The sequence below is a fragment of the Zingiber officinale genome, chromosome 10B (assembly GCF_018446385.1).
Source record: "Zingiber officinale cultivar Zhangliang chromosome 10B, Zo_v1.1, whole genome shotgun sequence".
Classification (NCBI taxonomy): domain Eukaryota; kingdom Viridiplantae; phylum Streptophyta; class Magnoliopsida; order Zingiberales; family Zingiberaceae; genus Zingiber; species Zingiber officinale.
The window spans coordinates 7,487,511-7,513,996 of record NC_056005.1 but is presented as its reverse complement, the minus strand read 5'-3'; the positions used below and the strand labels follow the sequence as shown (position 1 = coordinate 7,513,996).

General features: G+C 39.4%; 3 protein-coding genes across 4 annotated transcripts; all 3 read left to right on the top strand.

Annotated features, from left to right (window-relative positions):
- Nucleotides 1–9,654: 9,654 nt before the first annotated feature.
- Nucleotides 9,655–10,916, top strand: LOC122028914 (F-box/kelch-repeat protein At1g55270-like). Its single transcript, XM_042587890.1, has 2 exons — nt 9,655–9,896; nt 10,325–10,916. Exons 1-2 carry the CDS (start codon nt 9,655–9,657, stop codon nt 10,914–10,916), a joined length of 834 nt encoding a protein of 277 aa, XP_042443824.1.
- A 2,512-nt stretch (nt 10,917–13,428) lies between these two features.
- LOC122028709 lies at nt 13,429–15,742 on the top strand. Its single transcript, XM_042587565.1, has 3 exons — nt 13,429–14,165; nt 14,251–14,595; nt 14,970–15,742. Exons 1-3 carry the CDS (start codon nt 13,950–13,952, stop codon nt 15,498–15,500), a joined length of 1,092 nt encoding a protein of 363 aa, XP_042443499.1. The 5' UTR covers nt 13,429–13,949; the 3' UTR covers nt 15,501–15,742.
- A 2,068-nt stretch (nt 15,743–17,810) lies between these two features.
- Nucleotides 17,811–19,402, top strand: LOC122030574 (glucan endo-1,3-beta-glucosidase 4-like). 2 transcript variants are annotated; one of them, XM_042589779.1, is made up of 6 exons: nt 17,811–17,957; nt 18,068–18,224; nt 18,311–18,505; nt 18,617–18,871; nt 18,956–18,983; nt 19,082–19,402. In XM_042589779.1, exons 3-6 carry the CDS (start codon nt 18,442–18,444, stop codon nt 19,260–19,262), a joined length of 528 nt encoding a protein of 175 aa, XP_042445713.1. In that variant the 5' UTR covers nt 17,811–17,957; nt 18,068–18,224; nt 18,311–18,441; the 3' UTR covers nt 19,263–19,402. The 2 variants fall into 2 exon arrangements, with proteins under 2 accessions (XP_042445713.1, XP_042445712.1); XM_042589778.1 differs by lacking the exon at nt 17,811–17,957 and having other exon boundaries at nt 18,005–18,224.
- Nucleotides 19,403–26,486: the final 7,084 nt, after the last annotated feature.

Genomic DNA, 26,486 nt, shown 5'->3' with positions numbered 1-26,486 from the left:
ATTATGAAAAATCCTAACTGCAGTTAGGTAAGGCGAAGTCTTGACGGGTCAAACACTTTGGGTGAAATCCTAAAACCGGGGACTCTAGCTGAAAATTTTGGTCGTCGCGGACCAGGTCGAAGTCTAGACGTGTCGTGGAGAAAACATTCAACATGAAGATCTAAAATCTCGGACGCTGAGCAAAAGTCCAGACAGTCTGGAGGACCAGTCTGATAAAAGGTAAATTCTCCGAAGAAGAATAGATAAGGATGCATTCCCCGAAGAGGCAACAATAGACATCGGTTCGACCTAGAAGTTCAGTGAAATTCAAAGTCAGAACCGGACAGTCTGAAACTGTCAAATTCATATTATATATATTATTTGTTACCTGAACTAATTTTGTTTTGCAGAAAATAAGGATGCTAAAAACAAGTTGGTTGAGGCGCCTGGAAGGGGTCCAAGCGCCCGGACCAGCCTCGCCCCGTGCAAGCCTAGGGTGCCTTGGCGATCCTGGAGTCCGGACTCGATCCAGGCGCCCATACCCCAAAAATGATCCATAAGCTGATGTGGAGCATGTTAATTGGCCGAGCCATGTGGTCCAGGTGTCCGGAACAACTTATACAAGCAACATTCGATCAAGGGCTAAGAGAACAACATTTCAAATGACTTCTGCTCTTGCGCGTTGCTCAGAAAACACTTCCACGACACCCAAAAGCCCCGACAACAATTCTACTGAAGATCTCATCCTACAAAGTTGACGGTATTATTTAATTTTCAAATTACTTGTAATCAATTAAGACTGTACTTGTACTTTTACCGATTGATTAGTGATTGCCCATCAAAAGCACTTTCACGTGCGAGCCTTAGAGTAGGAGTTGCCACAGGTTCCAAACCAAGTAACTCATAGTGTTTACAACTGTGTTGTTTTCTTTCTTTATTGCCTATTTCTATTCCGCTACGTTTTACTCGAACGTTTTTAAATGAACATGAAAGCCATGAGCGTTATTCACCTCCTTTTAGCCCAATGATCCTACAATTGGTATTAGAGCGAGGTCGCTCTGAATTGGTGAAACTATCAATCGAGTAGGGGTTCCTTTTGAAAAATAAAATTGTATATCTTTTTTGTTTAAAAGTATAATTTGACATTATAATTTATTTTATTTTATTATTTTTTATTATTTTATTTTTCCTTGAAATTAATATCATCACCCCTTTTGATTAGATTTTTTTTTCACAATCGAGTTTTTCATATCTCAAAGTCAGTACAAACACCACTCGAGTTGTACAATCTCTTTTCATACCACACTACTAATCCAAGACCAAGTCTTGGTACTCTTTGCTCTTTCATTTTTTGTGTGCAAGATTCCTTCAAATGACATACCAAGAAAGCTACAACACTGGTCGCCCATCACTATTCTCCGGTGAAGATTTTGGCTACTAGAAAGACTGAATGGAGTATTATCTGAAGACCGAGGTAGAAATGTAGATCATCATCCAAACGAGCCTCTCCCTACCAGTCGACGCTGCTAGAGCACTTGTGTCATGCAAAAACTGGGACACACACTTGATGAAAAAGATCGAGGCTAATGCCAAGGCAACTCAAGCCCTATAATGCGGACTGACAAGAGAAGAGCTGAACCAAGTCGGCCCATTTTCAAGTGCAAAAGAACTATGGGAGAAGCTGATCGAATTGCACGAGGGAACCTCAGACACCAAGGTAAGTAAGCTTGATTTGATTCTAAATAAACTATATAATATAAAAATACAGGAAGATGAATTGGCAAGCCAACTTCACACGTGGATTCAAGACCTGCTCAACAACCTCCACGCAATCGGTCAAAAGGTGGAAAACCGTGACATCATTAGGTACACGTTAAACTCCTTTCCGAGGAATACTTTGTGGGTATCCATGGTAGATGCTTACAAAATTTCTAAGGATCTTTCCTTAATTAAACTAGACAAACTATTTTCTGAATTCGAGCTTCACGAACAAACTAATACTACTCGGGTCGAGAAAGGTATTGCTTTGGTCGCAGGTGCAAACATAACAAGGGAACCAAAAGCCAAGCGTCGGACCAAACCCGAGTCCGAAGATGAATCAGACTCAGAAGAAGACGAAATCACCACCGAACTGGCCAAACTAATTTGGAAAGCACTTAAAGAAGAAGAAGGAGACTCAATCGAATACGAAGGCCAAGATGGGAGTTACCTGCTACGACTGCAACAAAAAGGAACACATCAAAGCCAACTGTTCGAACCAGAAGGAAACAAAGAAGAAACGAAAGAAGAAGGTACTGCAGGCAACGTGGGATGAATCCTGATCTTCAGAAGATTCTGATGAAGATGTTGAATAGAGGAGCTTCCTTGCACTTACGGCCCGAGAACAACTCGACGAATCTGAAATCGAGAGCGAGTCAGAAACTGAGTCCGAGAGAAGCCACGAATCCGTATTCGTTTCCAAAGGGCCTAACTACGTTGTAAGTTCTTCTCAAATAGACAAACTACATAATTTAGTAAATTATCTCATGCGCAAGCTAGCCAAATCCAACGTCCGGGTCAAGTCACTCTAAAAGGAGATAACAACCCTTAAGGAAGTGACTAATCTAAGCTCCTTAACTAAATCTGTTCAGACTGGAACTTCAACTCAAGTCTAACAACTTAAGGAAGAAAATTTCAGTCCGAAAAGTCAAGTCAAGGAACTAAAAGATACATTAGAATAGTTCACCTTAGGTTCCAAGAATCTTGATCTGATTTTTGGAAAACAAAGAGCTATATACAATCGATCAGGACTTGGATATAAGGCTAAACACAAATTCAAATCATATTTATCTCTTGTTAATCATACCAATAGAAGAATAATCCAATCATGGGTCCCCAAGTTTAACTTGATTAATCAAGTTGGACTTCGTCAATATTGGATCCCCAAGGATCAAATCCACTACCTTGATAGACCTTATCAAGGCTATGATCCGGGGGAGCCAATAGAAAAGTCATTTTTATCATTAGATAGACTTGTTTGATGTTTGCTTTACTGTTTTTATTATACATGCCTAGACTAGGGTGGATAAGGACTTACACTTGATTTACACTTGACTAGTTAGACTTAGGATTTTCAGAAAGAAAATTAAATATTTAATTTCTTTAAAAGGCTTTGTCTAGAAGTGGTTGATGATCCAATATCTAAAAAGGTCTAGTCTCTCGTCATAGCCTGGAAGCTAAATATTTAAATAAATATTTAATTGACTAACTGTTAAATCTTAGTCTAACTAAAATGTAAATCAATCCTTATATATTAATTAAAATTAAAGATAAAATTAACCGTCTCACAAAATAGATAAGGTTTCCTGATTAATAATATAGAAAAAGGGTGAGATAGATTTTGGTTTAAAATTGAGAATTAGTTTAATCTAAATCAAATTCAATCAATTAATCATGAACCTAAATCAAACTCAATCAAATAATCTATCAACTTAAACACAAATATAATTTAAACTTGACCTAATCTTAACTATTTTCAATTAATCTTCAAAATTCAAAATCTTAATTATTTTCATTAAATTTTCAAAAAAATATTAATTATTTTTTAATTCAAACTTAAATATTTTTTGAACTTAATTTCAAACTTAAATATTTTTCAAAATTAAATATTTTTGAAATCCAAACTTAAATATTCTTAAAGTTCAAACTTAAATATTTTTCAAACTTAAACATCTTTTAAAAGCTAAAACTTAAATAGTTTTTAAATTTCAATCTCAAATTCAAAATTAAAAATTCTCAAGCCTAAAATCAACATCAAAATTAAGAGTAATTCCATCTCACATAAAATCATAAGTTTAACATATTTAATAATTTAAAAAGGATGAGATGGAAAATCAGAAAAATAGATAATTACTTTTATCTTTTTTTTTTGTTTCTACTCTAGGACTCTCAAAATAATTATTGTTTTTTGCATTAATCAAGAAGGAATGAAAGGACTTAAGTTAAGTTAAATATTTTTTGGTTAAATATTTTCTCAAAGTTAAAGTCTTTTAATTACCCTCAAAATTAAATATTTGTTTAGTTAAAGCATTTTTTTATTCTCAAAGTTTAATTTTTTATTTCTTTAAAAAAAGGGTCAAAGTATTTTTGAAAAAGAAAGTTTAAATATTTCTATCTGGAAAAATACATTTTTAACTAAGTTTATAAGAACTTAACTATGCTTTTTAAGAAATTTTTTTGAAACTGCTTAGTTATTTTTTTTTTCAAAACTGCTAAGTATTTTGTTAAATTTTTTCTTTTTAAGAAAATCTTTCAAAAGCTAAATATTTAAAATTTTTCAAAAGCTAAGTATTTAAAATTTTTCAAAAGTTAAATATTTAATTTTTTTAAACTAAGTATTTAATTTTTTTTGAAAATCTTTCAAAAGCTAAGTATTTAGTTAAACATTTTAAGAAAATCATTTTTAAAAGTTAAGCTAAACTCGGTTGAAATCCTTTCAAAAATATTTAGCTAGGTATTTAAAGGTTTTTATCAAAATCTTTGTAAAGATAACTGCTTAAGCTTAAAAGTTGTTAAAAGTTTTATAAAATCCTTTTAAAGCTAATTAAATACTTAAAGTTTTTATAAAGTTTTTTTTTGGGTAAATACTTAACTAAGTTTTTTAAATTCCTTTCAAAATTAAATTTGTTTATTCAAGGGGGAGATTAGTGTTATAATTATGAAAGAGATTAGAATATTTTTTACTATCTTTACAAATTAATTTTCTCTCTAAGCTTAGTATATTTTTGATGTATGTCAAAGGGGAGAGAAATGTTAAAATTAAGTTAAAACATATAACTTAATTAAGGGGAGCATAAGGGAGATTTTTTTAAATATGTCAAAATTGTTTTAAGTTCTTTTAACTATTTTACTTATGCTCATACTTAAGTTCTTTACATTATTGTTATGTTTTACTTAACTTTGAACCAGGTTGTCATAATCAAAATGGGGAAGATTGGTGGTGCAAGGAGTATCAGACGATCAAACCTAAGTTTTGATTATGACAAAGAGTTCAAAGTTAAAGTTACTTGTTGTCTAACAAGTGTGATTAAGCTTGCAGAAAAGTTCTAGTGGACTCTAGGCAAGTGCAAAACCCTAGGGGGAGGTAACCCTAGGTCCTAAGGGGTGGTAACCTTAGGTTATGAAAAGTCTTAACTGCGGTTAGGCAAGGCGAAGTCTTGGTGGGTCAAGCACTTTGGGCGAAATCCTAGAGTTGGGGATTCTAGGTGAAAATCCTGGTAGTCGCGGACTAGTTAGAAGTCTGGACGGGTCGTGGAGCGAATGTTCAACATGAAAACCTGAAGTCTCGGACGCTGAGCAAAAGTTGAGATGGTCTGGAGGACTGATCTGGCAAAAGGTAAACTCTCCTGAGAGAAGTAGGTGAGGGCGCGTTCTTCGAAGAGGGAACAATAGGTGTCGGTTCGACCTAAAGTTTCAGCAAAATTCAAAGTTAGAACCGGACAGTCCGAGTCAATCAAATTCATATTATATATATTGTTTATTGTCTGAACTAACTTTATTTTGCAGAAAATAAGGAGGCTGGAAAAAGTTGGTCCGGGCGCTCGGACTAGCCTCCTTGGGCGGGCCTGGGGCACCTTGGCGATCCGGGAGCCTAGACTCAGTCCAGTCACCCGGACTCAATCCAGTCACTCGGACTTGAAAATGATCCATAAGTTGATGTGGAGCACGTTGATTGGTCGAGCCACGTGGCCCAGGTGCCTGGAGGGGTTCCAACGGCTGGAACAACTTATATAAGCAGCATTTGACCAGGGGCTAAGAAAACAACATTTCGAATGACTTCTGCTTTTGCGCGCTACTCAGAAAATACTTCCGCGACGCCTAAAAGCTTCGACGATGATTCTACTGAAGATCTCATCCTACAAAGTTGTCGGTATTCTTTAATTTTCAAATTACTTGTAATCAATTAAGACTGTACTTGTACTTTTACCGATTGATTAGTGATTGTCCATTGAAAGCACTCTCACGTATTGTCCTTGGAGTAGGAGTCACCACAGGCTCCGAACTAAGTAACTCCAGGTGTTTGGGACTGTGATATTTTCTTTCTTTCTTGCCTATTTCTATTCCGTCGCATTTTACTCAAATATTTTTAAACGAACGTAAAAGTCATGAGCGCTATTCATCCTCTCTCAAGCACAACGATCCTACAGAAACATCTCTCATGGTTAGAGCTCTAAGTGAAATTTTTTATGATCCAATTCATAACATATAGTTGTATGACTCCATACATATTACATTAATTTCAAGACAAAAGAGTATATTTAAGTTTTTACTATTGCTCTTAAACCACAAACCTTAAACCAGGGCTGACAAAAATAAAAAAATTCCCAACCCTTCCCGACTCCAACTCGTTCCCGCTTCGAAATTGTCCCAACCTGAGTGGTCAAGATTTTTCCTAACCAAATCAAAATCGGGAAAAGGATAGGGAACACAAGTGATTCCCGACCCGAATACATTATTAATATTTTTTAATTAGACTTTTTTTTAAAAAAAATATAGAAAACTAGGGTTCAACACATCTTGTTCAACAGTTGCTGTCCATTCAAACTTGGTGTGAAGCAGAGAATTCGTCGTCGATAATAGCCTAGTAACCACTCCGATTGAACCCCCGCCATCCTCCATCTCCCACCATCCTCCAACTCCAATTGGGTCCTCTCCTCTGATATTTTTCATTTATTATTAATTAGGTGCACATGGATGCATCAGCCGAAGTGGTAGCTCTCCTTCCACCACTCAACCTTAAACATTATGTCCATCTAAAACACCAATCATTCATGAAGAAGTACTAAATATTGGAGGCAAAAGGAAAAAAGTAACGGATGTATGCTCACACGTCAAGAAAATTATAAGGAGAAATGACAAAAATGAGGCCATTGACGTTGTAGCTATCTGCAATTATTACAAAACTGAAGTTCCTGCCCATACCAGAACACATGAGAATAATGACATTGATAGACATGTGAAGAATTGTAAAAAGAATTCTCATAATGCGGTGAAGTCAGATTCTTCGTAATCAATCTTAACACAGTGATCCATGAGTAATGCTTTGACACTCCACATCTTTAGCCCAAAAAAGCTTGAAAATAAGGTTGTCACATTTGTTGTTAAAGATGAGATGATGTTTAGGATAGTGGAAGGGACAAAGTTTGTAGAGATGATGAAGAAAACTCAACCTCCATTCAAGATTTTCAAGAAAAAGAAAATTACATCTTTTGTATGAGATTTATATACAGTATAGGTGACTAAGATAAAGAGTGTCATTTGTGATCAAAGAATAAATATTACTATAGGACCTCGATTCAGAATATCAACTACATGGTAATCATAGCTCAGTTTTAGGACAATAATTGGAAGTTGCATAAACGAATAATAATTTTTACTAAGATTATCTCTCACAAAGGAAATGATATTAGTAAAATTTTAGAAACGTGCTCGAGCGACTGAGAGATAAATAAAATTTTCACTATCACAATTGATAATAATAATACAAACAATAAAGCGATAGAGTAGTGACTAAAGAGAGAGGACACTCTATTATGTGATTGACTGGTCGAAGGGCTGCTGCCTCCATTGTTGGTTGCTAAAGTGTCATTCAATCAGTTTGGCTCACTTATTCAACCAATCTAACAACTAATACAAAACACCTACTGATTTATCTATCACGCGCCTTCTTTTGCTGATTTTGCTGGAGGACGACTTGCTATCTGATCCTGTCCGAACCAGAAGTCAGCAGACGCTGGGCACGTGACGCTCCAAGGCTCGCTGATGTAGGTCTCCAACTAGTGTCGAGATGCTCCGGCTATCACGCGGAAGTCGGAGGAAGGATTCAGTGACGACCCTCAGGCGCTCAAGTCGGGTAAATCACGATGAACAAGGTGGCTCGAAGTCTCAGTACATGCAGCTTGTCGATGAGGTTCTTTATATAGGCTGTGAAAGGTTTGAGCAGCGTGCCAGGTGCATAAGTGTCCCTGTCCTATCCTAGGTATCGGTGTCGAGCTTACTGTCCTTTCTAGGTCTGTCAAAGTTTACGACCCATATCGCTCTGATCAAGCATGCCCTCGATGGGACGGTGAATCCCTGTCACAAGATTTGGAGCATGACACACACGTGAAAGGTTGTCGAGAGAAAGAAATCCTCTGGCCCTTTCCTTTGCTCCAAACTTGTAGTCCGGGCGGAAGATACCTAAACATCGGCCGGACATCGCGATGGTTTACTTGTGCTTTGTGGAGACTAACAAGCAGGGGTGCTTTATGATGTGAGTCGGTCTCGGTCCATGACCTTTTTAGCGGCGCCCCCGATTTGACAGGGTGCCTACCAACTATAAGTGCAAGCCGGCGGACCCTTGGTACTCGATTCCATCGGGTGGCGATCGGTCGGACCGGCCATCTGTCCGTCGTCGGACACACTCTCCTGGGTGGGCGGTTCGGTGACTTCCACTTGGCGTTGACTTTGAAAGAGGGGCCCGCTCTTACTCGGATCACTTGCCTTCCCTTCAAGTCTAGTCGAAGGAGGCGCGTAGTCCGATTGTGTAGCCGAGCAGCTCTTCCATGCTAATCTTCTCCGCCCGGTCAGCGGCAGAGGTATCCTTGAATGAATCAATGATGGCTTTCGCCGGATCTCCTTGCGTTCTGCGCCAATCTTCGACATCAATGTCGATCATACCTTCATTAATTGCTCCGAATGATTGACTGCCACGTGGAGCAATGCCATCAGAGTACGGAGGCGGTTGCATGATATTTTGATGTGACCGAAGCAATTCGAAATAAACGGCTAGATGTATGCATTGATTCCCGTGACCTGGATCCGACGGTGGAGGCCGACCGGCCCTCACCCTATAAATTCTTCGTTTCCTTCTCGCCTTCACACGCCTCCGTTACCTCTACTGTTGCTCTCTGCGCTGTGGAGCTCCGGCGATCTTGTTGCTGCCTTCTGACGCTCTCCGGCGCCTTTCCTCGATTCATCTCCCCTCAGTAAGGTTTTAGATCTCTCCTCCTTCCTTTCCGGTATCTAATCCGTATTTCTTCCCCTAGCTCGAGTCTTTGAAATTCCATTCCTTCGTCTTTGGAACTTCCTTTTTGATTTCTTACCCCGATCATGGCGGTTCTTCTCATCCAGAAGAACAATCCTTGGTATACTACCATCGATCTCGTTTTGAACAACGGGATTTTGATATTTTGGTGACAATTTGAAATCCCGAGGATATCGAGTTCGCCTAGCTGGTCTGCCGCTCGGCCACCACCAGCGGTGGTTTACATGTCTTCGCGACCAATTTACCGCGGTCTGCGGTTCCCGTCCATCCTTTTATGGCGTGCGCTATAAAAGGATGGACGAGAAGCTGCCATGATCGGCTAAGAAATCAAAAGGAAGTTCGACGAAGGAATGGAATTTCAAAGACTCGAGCTAGGGGAAGAAATCGGATTAGATCTCGGAAAGGAAGGAGGAGAGATCTAAAAGAGGGGAGATGAATCGAGGAGAGGCGTCGGCGAGCGGCGAGAGGGAAGCGAAGTTATAGGGTGAGGGCGATCGGCCGTCGGATCGGTCGCGAGGTCAATGCGCCATCTGGCCGTTATTCGGTGCCGATCAATGTCATGCAACCGCCTCCGTGCATCACTCGAGCGTTGTGAAGGTCGATCGATATTGATGTCGGTGGCGAACGCATCGGCGGCTCGTGATTCGTCGGATACCGCCGGCGGATGCATGGGGCCGCTAAACTCGATCGGACTCGCCCGACGGAAGGCAAGTGATGCCTGCAAAGTCGCGGTGAAATCGCCCACCCGAGTGTGGGCCGACGACGACGGCGATGGCCGGCGGCCGGCAATCGGGTTCCGGCGCCGAAAAGGTCATGGACCTGACCTGACCGATCGCACCATAAAGCGCCGCTTGTTAGTCTCCGCAAAGCATCGATGTCGGATGTTTGGTATCTTCGCTCGACTACAAGTTGGAGCAAAGGAAAGGGCGGATTTCTTTCTCTGACAACGGAGGTTTCACATCTGTGACGGGGTCCCATCGAGGGCATGCTGGCGATATGGGTCGAACTTTCGACGGCCGGCGTCTAGGAAAGACGGTGGCTTTCGGCGACCCTGGATAGGACGGACACTTCTGCACCTTGCTGCGATAAAGAACCCTGTTCATCGACGGAGGTATGTACTGCGAGACTCTGAGCCACCTGTTCATCGTGATTTACCCGACGAGCGTCGGTCGTCGACTTCTGTGCAGGATAGCCGGAGCATCTCGACACTAGTTGGAGACCTACATCAGCGAGCCTTGGAGCGTCACGTGCCCAGCGTCTGTTGACTTCTGGTTCGGACAGGATCAAAGCTGAGGTTTATGATCCTAACAGAAACAGATGGGCATCTATCACTGAAATGAACACTGGAATGATCCCCTTTATCGGTGTTGTTTATGAGGGTAAATGGTTTCTGAAAGGACTGGATTCCCACCGGCAGGTCATGAGTGAAGTTTACGCACCTACTGCCAACACATGGTCCACTGTTAGTGGTGCGATAGTCACAGGTTGGAGAAATCCCAGTATTTCATTGAATGGAAGAATTTATGCATCAGATTGCAGGGATGGGTGCATGCTTAGAGTCTATGAACCAGCAACAGACTCATGGGATAAGTTCATGGACAGCAAAAATCATCTAGGAAATGCTCAGGCCTTTGAGGCTGCCTCATTTGTTTCTCTTAACGGGAAGCTGGGTATTATTAGGAACAACATGAGCATAAGTCTTGTGGATGTGACAGAACCAGTAAATATCATAGAGACAAACAGTGCTCGTGTGTGGGAAGCCCTTGCTGGCAAAGGCCAACTTAAAAATTTGGTAGCAAGTTTATGGTCCTCTATTGCAGGTCGGAATGGAGTGAAGGGTCATATTGTTCACTGTCAGGTGCTTCAAGCTTGAGATCTCGATGAAACAAATGAAAGGTGATATAAACCCATTGATTTAGGTTGTATGACTATCAGCTGCTTACTAATTATTTGATATCTTGAAATGGAGAAATCTGCAACAAAGCTCTTCGTACTCCTACCTGTGTCTGTTTTAATATTTCGCCCAGGAGAAATCGTGGGAGAAGGAACATGCTTTGTTGCACAGGATGAGTGTTTGAACATTAAGCTTAAGTTACTGCGATGGCCTAAATCTTGGAGCTGTGTGCTGCATTAACAGAGGGAAACTAGCTGAGCTGCTGGAGCCTCATAAATATACATCCATGGAACTATCAAAAGGATAGATGACATGCAGTATAGAGTTTACTACGCACATATTTCTCCCAGTGGACTTATCTCAGGTGACGATATGGGTGATTAATGGTAATTATAAGTATGACGGTAAAGTCCCTGCCTTGCAGGTGGAGCTCGCTGTCTAACGCCATGTTCTTCTTGTCATTTTCAAATTGTTTAATCTCTCCTTAAAAGTGAGCATCATTCTCTTGCAAGAGTATCCATCTAACCTCAACATTGTACCTTTCGTTTTTGCATCGGCTCTCTGGTTCTTTGTATGTTTTTCTGACCTTTTACAATTTGTTTTTGCATTTCCAAATCTATTTTAATGGCAAAATCAATTTATTTATGGTTTCAATGATTCCTTTTTTTCTATTTTACTTCAAGATAAAAGTACAACTTTCCAAGGTTTTCGTACGAACTAGAAAAGAGGTTAAGGAAGAAGTTCAATATGCACAACCCAGCACAGCAGTGTGTAACAGTGTCAATCAGATAGGGATGTAAATGCATTTAGTGTTCGTGAACAAGTTTGGTGTTCAATTTGGTAAGAGTTTATTTATGTTTGTTCAATATACATAAAATTAATTAAACAAACATGCTTGGACAATTCTTTAAACTAAATAAACAAGCTTAAACGTATACATGTTCAGCTCGTTAACGTTCGTGAATAATGTTTATGAATAATATTTATTAATAATTTTTTTTTCAATATGTTAAATAAATAATAAAATAAATCAGTTTAAATTATCAAGCTTAATAACTAATCAAACAATTAAAAGTTTCAAAAATGTTTGAATTGAGAGTTTGATAACATCTAAACAACCAAGCTCAAGTCAAGCTTGAATTGAGAGCTCGATAATATTTAAACGAATCAAGTTCAAGTCAAGTTTCAAACAATCTCAAGCTCATATAGAAAATAAATCAAGTCAAGCTTGAACACTCATCTCAAAAGTTTGGTTCATTTTAAACTCGGCTCGGTTACCTTATCAAATAAATTTGAACATCCTAAAGCTCGATTCGACTTGACTCATTTTCAGTCCTACAATCAGAAGGTGGGTGACCTTAGTGCAGAAGGTTTTTACAGGGATTGGATGAAGGAGGATCGATCATTCACTTATTATTGGATGAAGGAGGATGGATCATTCACTTATTATTGTTGTATTTTTTTGAATATACCCGATGGGCAAACCAAAAGAGGGTTGTCCATCTCCCAGAATAAACGAGCAAAATTTGAATACCCGGATTAAAAAATAAAAACTTAAGCCATAAATTAATTTATAAATTAATTTTTGCCTTAAAAATAAATATTCATATATTTAAGATCTCCACTTTGTTTTTTTTTTTTATCAAAGATGGGTTTACAATAGAATTGTGACATGATACGATTTAGCTATAATTATTTGAGCAGAGATTCTCTGGCTCACATTTAATGGATTAGGATCCTAGTCCAAAACAGTAATAAGTAGATTTAATGACCCTCATCTGTTAAACAAATAGGGACCTATCACCGCCCCTGGTCCAAAAGTGAACTAGATCAGACTGGACCAGAGGATCCCACCTGTAATTATTTGTAATTTATTCTTGGTTCACATTCCATTCAGGTTATAGTTTCGGTCGGGATGGGCGCTCAGAAACCGTCGGCGATGGGCAAGTGGCCGGAGCGCCGAGCGGGGGCGGCCTCCAAGCGATCTCTGACTGTCCATCCCAACCCAAACTATAATTTAGATGGAAAGATGAATCCAAGGAAGATTTTAGCTAATTACGATTGAATCACGATCATGATCTCACCACAATTCCATTATAAATCATTTCCTGATCTATAAAAAGTAAATCAGAGAATCGGATATCTTCTCTCAATAATTGTTTTCCCTCTCAACTAAAATAGTATAAAGTCCTATTGTTAAGGTAAAAAAAATTATTTGGCATGAATTTATACCTTAAAAACTTCATAAATTAGCTCAAAATTCTGATATGTAAATTAATCTGCGCTTTAAACCCACAGATTAACACTATTTAAATATTTAAGACCATTAATTAAACAAATATTTTCCTTCCCCCCCCACATTTCTTTTTTAAGGAAAAAAAAAGCAAGAAGAGTGAAAAGAGCAACGACATTACTTACTACTGGTACAGTGATGGATCCTATTCATGAGTATCGACACACAGGATCTCTCAACGGACTCTGAGCTTTTCTCTTATTTGCGTGGCTGCCTTCCCTATGAAGGGAAGCAGCCCCAAGGCGAAATGACGTCCCCCCTCAATTAATTTCACCAAACTTCACAAAGAGTTGCTGGCCGAAGCATGCTCAAGGTACGTAGTTACTCCTAACGCCACGTTCCAAAGAGAGATTTGGACGTTTCGCCCAACGCCACCACTGCCACCCTCCTCTCTCTCTCTGCCTCTCTCTACTGCCATTGCCTGCCTTAAAAGCTCCTCCCCCTCTTTATTCATTTCCTTCACTCCCCCCACCAACCACCTCCTTCCTCCATCCAGACTCCTCTGTTTCCTTGTTTCAATTCCATATATATAACGGGATTTCCCAGCGGAGAGACTGGAGGAATAGTATGCGGCGCAGAATCCGAGATCCGATTTAGAAGGTTGCATTCCTATTTTAACTACCGTTTTGGTTGTCGCCTTTCCCTTCGATTCGTCTCGTGGAAAGAAGAAGAAAAAGGAAACAGAGAAGAGAGCAGCAGGGGGAGGAAGCAGAGGAGTAATGGCACGCCTCGCTCCTCTCTCTGAGGAGCCCATCGGCGAGGAGCAGGATTCCCGGAGCGCGGCCCGAAGAATCCAGCATTCCTTCCACAACTGGCTGAAGACCCACCTTCCCTTGGTCTCCAACAAAAAGAACGACCTCAAGATCCTCCTCAGCGTCCTCGGATGCCCTCTCTCCCCGCTCTCCGTCTCCCCCAAGAACCACCTCCCCCGCCATGTAGATTGATCGCGTCTGTCTGAAGATTTAGTTTGCCGCATTTACTCCGTGCGTTTAACCTCGCCATTTCGGCGATTTCTTTCAGGCGGTGGCATCGTCGGCGCAATACATAATCCAGCAGTTCCGGGCGACGACGGGGTGCGCGAAGCGGGGCAGGACGGCAAAGAGCATGTACGCCTCCGGGCGTGTGTGGATGGAGATGGTCCACGAGCACGGCCTCGGCACTCCCGGCGCCGCCTCCAAGGGCCACCACCGCAAGGGCTGCTTCGTGGTCTGGCAGATGGTCCCCGACATGTGGCTCGTCGAGCTCGCCGTCTCCGGCCACCAGATCTCCGCCGGAAGCGATGGCAAGGTCGCCTGGCGCCGCACCCCTTGGCTCGGCGCCCACGCCGCCCGAGGCGGTGCTCGACCCCTCCGACGTGCATTGCAGGCAAGTTGGCACGATTAAACAACAATTTTATAAAGTTAATCGCTTTCCCGTGTCGAATTCTCATATTGTCGTGCATAATTAATTACCATTTCATCTTCCGCCGCTGAATCAGCCTCCGCGTGCCTCTTCCTCTGTCTCTCGATATCGATGTCGACTTTGATTCTGACGGCCTTCCGGGAGAATGTCTGGCCCAGGCTTTCATTGATTTATGGAATGGCTTTTGATTAAAAAGTTGTTGTAATAGCACGTGAACCGTCCTTTAATTATGTCACGCATAGCATTTGATGATCACTAGTATTCGCATCGGAGACTTGTAGCTTTTTGAGTTTTTACTCACTTTAACAACTAAATTGAATTGAATTGAAGTGGTACAGGGGTTAGACCCTGAAACGATCGCGGCCGTCTTCTCGCCGGCGCAGCACGTCGGCGAGAAGCACATCGGCGACGAAGAGTGCTTCGTGCTGGAGCTGATGGTGGAGAATTCGATCCTGTCGAGCTGGAGCGACAGCACGGCGGACATCATCAAGCATCGGATGGTGGGGTTGTTCAGCCAGCGCAGCGGCCTGCTGGTGAGGCTGGAGGACTCGCAGCTGACGCGGATCCAGTCGCCGGGCGCCGAGGCCATCTACTGGGAGACCACCATCTCGTCGAGCATCGACGACTACCGCCGCGTCGACGACCTCGTCGTCGCCCACTCCGGCCGGTCCACAGTCAACCTCCTCCGCTTCGGCGTCGGGGTCAAGGACCAGCGCGTGCTGACGCGAATGGAGGAGCGGTGGACCATCGACGACGTCCTCTTCGACGTGCCGGGCCTCTCCGCCGACTGCTTCATCCCGCCGGCGGAGGTGCAGAGGAGCTGCTGCTTCTACGACGACGTCAGGACTCGAAACGTAGTGATCGATTAATCTATCGATCCGTCTCAGTGGAAAATTAAGAGGTGTACGTAATACTCCATTAATTTCCATTCCATGTACAAATTAAGCAAGTCGGACAATAATTGAAATCCACCCTATCCAAGCAATTCTGTCGCCTGCTCTTGTTTTTTTATGTTCTTTTCTCACATCAATTGGCACTTGTCTCGTTGGAGACTAAGATTGAAGGAATCTTCCAATCGACCACGGCTGTAATAATATCTATAGTGGAGTATCTCAGTAGGGGAGTCAGACAGCATGTGATGCGATGTGTGGATCAGTTTAGATATTTTTTCCTTCGCCACATGGTTTCTTTTTGGTATCGGTGCCGGCCCCTATGCCTGTGTTCGCCCAAGATGGGCATAAGGTGAAAGGTGAGGGACTCGTTGTCCTCTGACAGTGGAAACGGAAGCTCTTTTGTCAGTGAGTGACGACACTAGTGATGGGCCGATGGATCTGGGTGAGAATGCCCCAAAGGTGAGAAGAGCACATGGCGTGGTGGAACTCGTACCACCCCAAGCAGTGGAGCATCTAATCTTGCATGTGGAAACTTGGGACGATGGTTGCCAACTCTGTCAATCTGGTGGCAACTCTGTCAAGAAGGGTAAAACAGAGTAAAAAATTAAATGCATATGAATACCAAACTATAATTTATCTTTTGAACTACATGCGATTTGCTAAATTACCGAAAGGGCATCCATTGTTTGAGGATCTGAATCGACAGGGAGAAAAATGGTCAGTGGTACCGTTGAGTCTTCTTTTAAGTATACAGTGGTTATTGCAAACATAGCTAGCTAACTATATATAAATTTGGATTAAAAATTCACTTTTGTATAGAATGAAACTCTGAGATTAAAAAAATATCTATAAAAACGTCATTCGAAAAGAGTGAAATAACAGTTCCCTCCGGCTAATTAATACGAGGAGTACTCCTACAACAACGTTATGGGCTTTTAGCAAAGACAAAGGATGTTCTTGCCATGCAAGTCAACTCCGAATTGAATTAGGGGAACAAGGCAATACACAGTTGTCATGGTCCCGTGCGCATGCTCTATTTATACGGTACACCGTACACGTAGGGATGTAGAGTTTCTGTATGTTTCGTGGAATATCATTTTGATTCACCACGGAGCGTTATTTTGCCTGCTATTCATGCATTAACACACAACAGAGACTTGGGGACCCTGCATTTTTTGTTTTGCAAAAGGGACCAATTCACCAGCTTGGCGGAAATCGTCCTTAATTTCATGGAGATCTGAAATTATTGCAAAAATTTGTTAAGCCCAAATTAAAACCTCATTTTCTTCTTTCCAAAATTTTAATATTGGTCAAAATCAAGGCCCTAATAATGTTACTGGATGGGCCGATGGGCTTGACAGTGTAAAGCCCATGCTTATTTATGAGATTTTATCCATGCATATTCCGAATGCCCTTAAATCTTCATTATACTCGATGCCTTCCACATATTACGCTTTGATGCGAAATACAAGGGAATATTTTTCCCTTCTCCCTTTTTTCCACCCTTCCCTTTCATTCACTTTTATGGTTGAAATTGACTACATTGATGCCTAACCTTTCAAAGATTCCTGCTGCTTTGTTTCTTCCGCCTCTCTATGCCTCTCTACCCCTTGTGAGGGACCGAAATAGGAGAAAAGAAGAACGAGTTCTTATTGTCAAACATTTTGTTTTCCAGTAGAATTATTTAAGATTTAATTTGACAGATTACTTAGAGTCCCCACCTTGGACATGAATTCCAAAGTTCATTTTAGATAAAACGAGGGCATGAAGTTGCACGCCCAAGCCATTTCAAGTACTCAATCATTCAACGATACATTAAAAAAAAGACGACATGCTAATCTTACCTTCAACCCAAGGTACTTTATAGCAACACTATTTGTCCTTTCAGGATGGTCTATCGAATAACATATGAAGTATTGTCAACTTGAGATATAGAGTTTCAGTATAACTAAGATAAATATCTTTTTCATATTTTAATCATTGTTTTAAGAATTAATAGTTATTTATGATTTATCTTTTCTATGTTAACAGATTGACAGGATGCAATCGCATTGCCAGCTTTATAAACACGCTATTTGCCTTTATTAACACATAGCAATAGGTTTGGTTTAGAAATATTAACATGGCTGGTGAAAAATAGTTGGCTTCTAGCAAGTTCCGTGATTGACTTGTTATGCTGGGATTAGGTTAGCCATCATTTTCATTAGAACGTTACATCCATTAAAGAAGCTTGCTGTTCATTTTTTCTCCTTTTATCTATTTGCTGATGAGATAGCATTCGCCAAATGCTTCTAGCCTTTGAATTATAACTATTGTTTTTTCCTGAGACTTGTAAATCAACAAAATACTAATGTTTTATGCTTATTTATTTCTGTTTCTTTCTTTCTGCGTTGCTGCATTCAGAACTTGCTGAGTTTTCCTTTTGTGCTTCTGGTATTTATCTACATGAGACAGTAGAAGTATAATTGTAGTGATGTTACTGTCCAGTAGCTGAAAAAGAAATAGCTTAACATGATTTACTTCTCTTTCTTTCTGTCCACAAGAATCGAACTCCCAGAAAGAAGAGTAGAACAAGGATCCTCCTCGCGATCTTCTGGCCGTGGCTAATGCTCTGCGATACTTTCTGAAAATCTTGCTTTGCTCTGCTCCCCCCAAGACACCTGAATTGTTCCAAGGAATCCTTTCTGTTGCTTAATTCAGGTACCAATTTTTTCTTAGCTTTAGTGTATACAACGATCCAAAATCTCCAACAGTTGTCTGATAAATCATACGATCCTTCATGATAGATTTGCTTCGCCCCAGAAGTTCCTCATTCGGCTTCAATTTGGCTCATGCAATTAGACGATATCTCTGAACTCAGTTTCTTGTGATTCTGTTCTAGCAATTCAATACTATAATCAGCTCAGAAATCATCGAGATGTCGCACAAAAGATGGCTGAGTCAGATATGGGCACTTGTTTTCATTCTCTCTGATCTTTTCGGTAGGATTTCTCTGCCATTACTACAGTGCTATTAGATCTTTTTCTTCCCCAATCTTTGTTGATTTATTCACATCACAAGACGAGGAGTTTACATACTGCTTAGTGATTCAGAGACGGCGATAAATGCCCAATACTGCGTGGCGAGGGCTGGGGCTGATACAACTGCACTTACCAGTGGCTTGAACTGGGCCTGCGGACCTGGCGGCGCGAATTGCAGCCCCATACAACCCGGTCAAGCTTGCTATGTCGCCAACAATTTGACGGCCATCGCCTCTTACGCTTACAATGACTACTACCAAAAATCAAGGGCGACCGGTGGCACCTGCAACTTCAGCAACACAGCCACCCTCACCCCCAACAATCCTAGTAATTAAATACTCACACTCTTTCCTAACTTCTGTAACTCAGCGGAATCTTCTTAATCCTTGTCCAATTGATTGGATTTCTCAGGTTTTGGCAATTGTATCTTCAGCGGCAGGTGAATTTGTTTTGTAGATTCTGCAAGTGTGTTCTTGATAAAATGTATTGAGATTAGTTTTAATGGAGTCCCTTTTTTTTTTTGGAACTGGAGAGCAGCGGCGGGACGAACACAAGCAATGGAACTGGAACACCCACAAGCCCGAGCCCAACCTTGACGCCGACGGCCTTCGGACCACCCACCCCCGACGCCTTCGTTCCCTTTAGCGATGCTACTTCGATATCTTCGGCTCGTTCGGTGGCTTATCTGCTCCCATTGATCTGTCATTTTCTCTTGTGATCGATATTTTGGGGTTCGTAGACATAAAAAAATACAGAAAGGAACAAATAATGAACAGGTTTTGGTGTCTCTGATCAAGTGTTCCTATTGTTGTTGGTGTGTGTATCATAATGCATGATTGATCTATGTGCTTTGTAGCATATTGCACGTCCCTTTTGACTACGACACTCGAAAGCAATACGCCAACCGTCTTTGATTCTTCCTAACCTAAACAAAAAAAAAAAAAAAATCATATCAGAAGAGATGGTTAGCTAGGAGAGTTAGACACCACGAAAAGATTAATTAGTGAACTAAATAAAATATTCTTTGTAGAAATGTTTTAATTTTATTTGACTTTTATTTTCCCATTACTTATGGAATCCTTATCAATTTAGCAGGGTCAAATCCTCCCCTCGCATGTGGAAAATCCAGTTGCAGTAAGCCAAATGTCGACACAGAAAGGAACAGCTGCCAAATCAGGATTATTAAAATACATCAAAACTGACAATTTAAGGCCGTGGGCGATTCCACGTAGAGGCCGGCATCGTAGCTTCAAAGTCTCCAACCCCAAAGCAATTGAATGGTTATATGCCGTTCGTGTCATACTCCTGCCATTCCTCGATCTACGTCGTCTCTTTTAAGATATTCAAATCGCGGGTAATGAATTCATCAAACGGTGTGTATTACTTAGCCGCTGCCTTCAGATTCCATTCCAAGCAACTACACGACAACCCCACACGCCGCCCCACGCGCCAGCATTCATCGCCCTCTTACGAAACCTCACCTCCTCTGTCCGATTAGCTGATCTGGCCAATGCACGGACGAGATCGGCTCCTACTCTGCTCTTCGTAAACGTGCTGCAGAAAGCAAGAATTATTCATACGTTTATGACGCTGCGTCCGTATACAGCCAGAAATCGGCGAAAGCGTATTTCCAAAATATTTTGGATCCCAAATGGCATATACATTATAACAATAAGAATATTATAAAATTATATATATATATATATATATATATATATATATATATATATATATATATATATATATATATATTATTTTCTATCAAAACTTATACATTATATATATATATATATATATATATATATATATATATATATATATATATATATATATATATATATATATATATATATTATTTTCTATCAAAACTTATACATTTAGTTAAATAAAATAGGTTTATTTAGTATTTCATAAAATTTACGGCAAAAATCAAAAGCACCCATCATTAACATTTTCATATGTCTCATTTCCAATTAAAGTTAAATGACCCTTTCATTTGATTTAAATTATATAAAATATCCTTCCATTATCTGATCACCCGGTTATGTAAAAATTAATACAACGATAAATTAGAAAAAAATTTCTAATCAGAATGTTAACTTTGCATGTAATCTCCATATTAAAAAAATTTTGTTTCCACTCTCTGCATGTAAAGTTTTATTTGCTTCAACTTTCTCATATTCTTTAGCTACAAAAAGTCTAAAAATAAGTATAATTCCTCTTAAATCCAACACTTTAAATTAGAATCGAGTATATTTTCTATTAAAATTACCCCTCATATTTTTTTTAGGTACAAAAGTCCAAAATGGATATAATTTCCGTTAAATTCAGCACTTTAAACTAGAATCGAGCATATTTTCTATCAAATTGAGCACGACTTTCTCATTACCCATCAGATTTTTAAGGTAGTAAAAATCTAAAAATGAGTATAATTACTCTTAAATTCAGTATTTTAAACTAAAATCGCGTATATTTTCTATCAAAATTGTCTCTCATATTGTTTAAGTATAAAAAATTTAAAAAATAAGTATAATTCCCATTAAATTCAGCACTTTAAACTAGAATCGAATATATTTTCTATCAAACCGAACACGGTTTTTTTCCTACTTAATATAATTCCTCCTAAATTTAACATTTTTTTAAAGAAAACCTATTATATTTTCCATCCAATTGAACACTATTTAAAAAAATCTAGTATATTTTTCATCCAATTGAGGTGTAAAAAGAGTCATGCTCAATTTGATAGAAAATATACTAGATTATAGTTTAATGTGCTAAATTTAAGAAGAATTATACTTATTTTTGGACTTTTTATACCTAAAAATATCAGGGGTAATTAGGTAAATTAGTGTCCATTATATTTGTCTGGGGAATGAAAATAATGATTTTTATCAATGGAGACTACATGCTATGTTGTGTTTCTAATTAGAGACTGTATGCAAATTTTCCCTTAATACACCGTGTAGAAACTAATTATTAGTTTTTATAAGAATGACTTTAATTTAATTAGATTAAAACAACATTTTAATGGTTTTCATGACACTCATTGTATTGCAAATAATTTTTTTTTTACCATGTAAAATCTATAGCATATAGCTTCTACACTATGTATAGAAGCTAATTGCTAGCTTATACAACGAATAAAAGCTAGTTGCTAGCTTCTATAATAATGACTTCATATTATTTTAATTTTGCTTTTCTAAATGATTACTTAATTAAAATAGCATTTCAACTAGTAAAACAATCAATGAGGACTTCATGATACTCATTACATTTTAAATAAATATTTTCTAATTATAATTTACCATGTAAAAGCTAACATGAAATTTCTATGCACTATAAAAATTAGCATGTAATTTCTACATCCTATAGAAACTAGCAACTAGCTTCTATACAAAAGCTAGTAGTGGGCTTCTAGCTAACCAAGTAATCACATAATACAGGAGTATTTTTGGCCGTTTGTATTAAATAGGATGCTCATTTGATTTTAATTGGAAATGGAATGCTCAAAAGATTTTGTAAATGACGGACGTTGTTTACTAATTTTTTGCCCACAGTTTATGGCATTCCATTGTGTTTCAATATTGTATTAGTTTTTGAAAAATAAATATAAAATGTATTCGTATTAAATGATAATTTCCCAAAAGGTTTACCCAATATTTGAGATTGACCAAAAGGAGCACCTAATGTCGTAATTACACAAAGGGTACATGTCTTTCCTGTATTAATCCTCTGACAAAATTGATTTTTTTTTTATCTCTTTCTTCTCTCCTGCATGTAACTCTCCACCCTTCTCTTTAATTTTCTTTTAAATTATATTAAATATTTTTTTATCCTATGCATTCATGCAACAACCTCTATGTGACGCCAACACAAAAAAAAAAAAAAAAAAAAAAACACCATGGTAGTGATGTTTTTTAAAAATCAACTCCAAAACACTAGTTTTAATTTAAAATTTAAATTAAACTAAATTAAATTAAATTAAATTAAATTTACTTTTCTTCTCTCTCCTTAATTAATAAACATTATGGTGCACCACGGGTTAATTACACCGGTAATTTGAATTATCATGGTACTAATTTTTTGATGTGTTAAGTCGTGGTGTTGATTTTTTAAAAATTAATAAAGAATGATATATTTGGACTCCAGAACACTAAAAAAGAATTAGTTTAATCGAAGTCCTCTAAGTCCATAATGGGTTTTGACTGAAACTCATTGATGGACTAGGGAGACTTGGATTTTTAAAATTTTAATATAAAATGGAAGAGGTGAATGTCTAGAATGCATATATGACCTCCGACCATGGTTTTGAAACTCCCATAAGAAGCTATGACCACATGCCAGGTGGCGTGGACCAAGTGTTGATCTTCCAAAATCAACATCACATTGATATTGGTCTTCCTAAATCAGCACCATGTTGGTATTGGTGTTCCTAAACTAGCAACAATGTGACCTTGGGTTCTTATTAGAAGTCTAGTGCTAGTTTTTGAAGATTTGCATTATGTTGTTGTTGATCTTCCCATTATATACCAAAAAATATTCAAATTGTTTGGAACAATACTAGGAAGGTCTAAACATAGTAAATGAGAGTACATTTGGACTCCCATGAGTCATGTGAAACCATAAAATTTAGAATGGATTCAATTGGAGTTCTCTAGACTCATTAATAGGTTTTGACTGAAACTCATTGATGGATCTAGGGAGCTTTAATTTCTTAAATTTTGACATGTAATGGAAGAGGTGGATTTCTAAAAATCAACATTAAGTTGGTTGGTGTTGTTTTTTAAAAATTGACACTAAGGTGGTAGTGTTTTTTCTTGGTGCTATTTAAAAAAAAAAAACATCACCAAGGTAGTGGTATTTTTTGTGTCAGTGTGATTAAATTGTGGTGCTGATTTTTAAAAATCAGTATCACAATAGTTGCTTCATGTATGCATAAGAGAGAATGCCCCCTCGGGGCAGTGTGATGGTTAAGGCATGGGGTGTTGCCATATGAGGTCTTGGGGTCGAAACTCGGCGTGACCGAGCATAACCTCCCCCATGTCTTGGCCATTTGCACTAATGGCTAGTAGCCACCCGTGATTTACCTCCTCCGTGTTGGCCTAGGGACGGGTTGGCGGGGGCGCTGGGGGCGAGCGAATCGCCTTTTTTGCCACATGTATGCATAAGAGAGAGAAATATTTAATGTAATTTAAGAGGAAAGAGAAGGGAGGTGAGTTGCATGCAAATGAGAGAGGAAAGAGATGAAAAAAAAAATCAATTTTGTCAAAGGGGTAAAATGGGAAAGATGTGTGCCTTTTGGGCAATCACAACATTAGGTGCATCTTTTGGAAAATCTGAATTGCCAAATGAGCTTGGTACTGATCATCCATCGCTAACTAGCAAGTCTGCTGCTAGCCCTACTGATGTGGATGCCAACAAGGATATTGAGATGCTAAAGGTTGTTGAGGTGGTTGTACCCAACTTAAGAGCCAATGAAACGATTGCTGAGGTTGCTGACACAATTAGAATAGAGAGTGTAGAACTTGTTGGACGGGTTGAGGATACGATCTTGACACCGAGTGGGGTCGCGAGTACGGATGCTCATGGTAGCAGATAGACCACACAAGCGGATCGTGGCAAATCTTGGGCTAACTATTTAAAGATAATCAGAAAGCAAGGTCGCCCTTCTATACCAATTCGACCGATCGGGGAAATGGATTCAAATTGAGACTAATGATATTTATACCATGGAGCATTCGATGGATTATTGCTTGGTTGAATGTTTCATGGGAGGCATCCAGGACATGGAGGAGTGGTGCTCATTTCAAATCGTTGGGGTGTTCCTAGTAGCTTCTTCATGCATAAGAGTGAATAGGTCATTTACAAATTTAGCAAAATAGAGGATAGGGATTGTATTATGCTTGGAGAGCCATACTTTATTTTTGGTATTCCACTATTTTTGAAACAAATGCTAAGTTATTTCCTCTTTGATGAAGATGGTCATTATATTCCAGCTTAGATTCAAATCCATAGTCTTCCTCCAGATTGTTGGACTCTAAGGGTGCTTAATTTGATCGGTTCAGAAATTGGCAAGTGCTTGTATACAGACAAGCTTACGTGGACTTGGGAGCAGCTCACATATATTCCACTTCTTGTAGAGATCGATGTCCAAGCGGAAATGGTACTTGAGGTGCCAATTTCTTTACTTGTTAGAGCACAAGTTGAATTAAAGGTCACCTATGAAGTTATACTAAAATTTTGTGAAAGTTGCAATCGGATTGGTCACAAGCAAGGGGAATGTAGGAAACAAATTGCCCCTGAGGCTGTATGCATAGGAGAGAGGCTCAAATGTTCCCAATCAGTTTGGCGATGGTTCTGATCAAGACAACAATTGAGGAAAAGAGTATCGAGTAGGTCAGCTAATATAAATGGTGCAACCAACACAGTAGCGGCTGTGAGTGAAAAGGACATGACCTTGGTGGTAATTGAGAATCCAATGTTGATTGACTTAGTACCTATACAAGATGTGCAGCTTGCCTTGCATGGGACTGGCACAGTGAATCCTAGTGTGGTGGAGGAAACAGACTCAACAAGAGGAGGCGATTTTAGTTGTTGTATCGCAACAATCTACACATGGGGCCACTCTACTAGGGCATGATGCCCTAACAGTGTATGATGATCCAACAATGCCAAATGTGGCACAGACCTCCTCTACGACATTAAACTTGCAATAGGATTGTACTGATGACGGACGTCAGATTTTGGGTTCTTCTACCATAGTTTTCTTAGCACAATCAGTAGGAACGGGCAATGAGGGACAAACAAGCTTTGGAGGTAGCACAACACACCATGTTGTCGGGAGGAGGGGGCGAAAGGGGGGGGGGGGTCCCGGTGGATTATGGATTACTAAGATGGTGTGCCACCATGCTTACGGAGGTGAAGAAGAGTTTTTATCAACAAAGGGCGAAAAATAATTATCTCAACAACAATGACAGATGCACCCAGTTCTTTTATAATTTAGTGAAGTTTAATAACAAGCGAAATACTATTGTCGCCATCACTAAATAGTTCGAGGAGCAGACTACCCTACGAATACTATTGCCACCATCACTAAACAGTCCGAGGAGCAGACTACCAACCTAGAGGAGATTGCGGCAAAACTTGTAGGACATTTTTGGGAGCTATTGGGTAGAAATGAGCATATTTTACCTCTACACAGCAAGGGGTTGCCATGCCGCAGATTGTCTAGTATGCAAGGGGCAACATTAGTTTGGGCAGTCAGCGCCAAGGAGATACGGATTGTGATCTTTAGCATGAGAGGGACAAAATCCAGGTTTGGATGGATACATTGCCAAGTTTTACACCTTTATCTAGAACACAGTGGGTGTTGAAGTCATAAATGCAGTGTAGGATTTTTTTTACATGGGTAACTATTCAAACAATGGAACAATTGATAGTCTTGGTTCCAAAATCTAATCATTCATCCGGTGTTAGTAATTATCAGTCAATATCTTGTTACACAATTTCCTACAAAGTAATCTCCAAAGTATTAGCAGGATGCCTAATGGGAATCATGGGTTGTTTATTGGATCCGACACAAGCGGCTTTTGTCAAAGACCGTTCCATAGGTGAGAACATTCCTCTAGCTCAAGAGTTACTTTAGAAATATGTACACAAACGGATCTCTCCTCAATTCATGATCAAGGTGGACTTGAGAAAGATTTTTAATACCGTAGATTAGGATTTTCTTATGGTGTCTTTTGTTGGTTATGATTTTTCTCAACAAATCCATGATTGGATTCACTAATGTGTTACCACGGTTTCATATTCTATTAGCCTTAATGGCAGCATGCATGGCTTACGGCAAGACATCCTGTTGGAACCCCAAGGTTGTTTTGGTGTGATCAACAAGTTAAGTTAGGTCCTGCGTTGTTTCTAACCTTGTGTCTAAGTGTGCAGG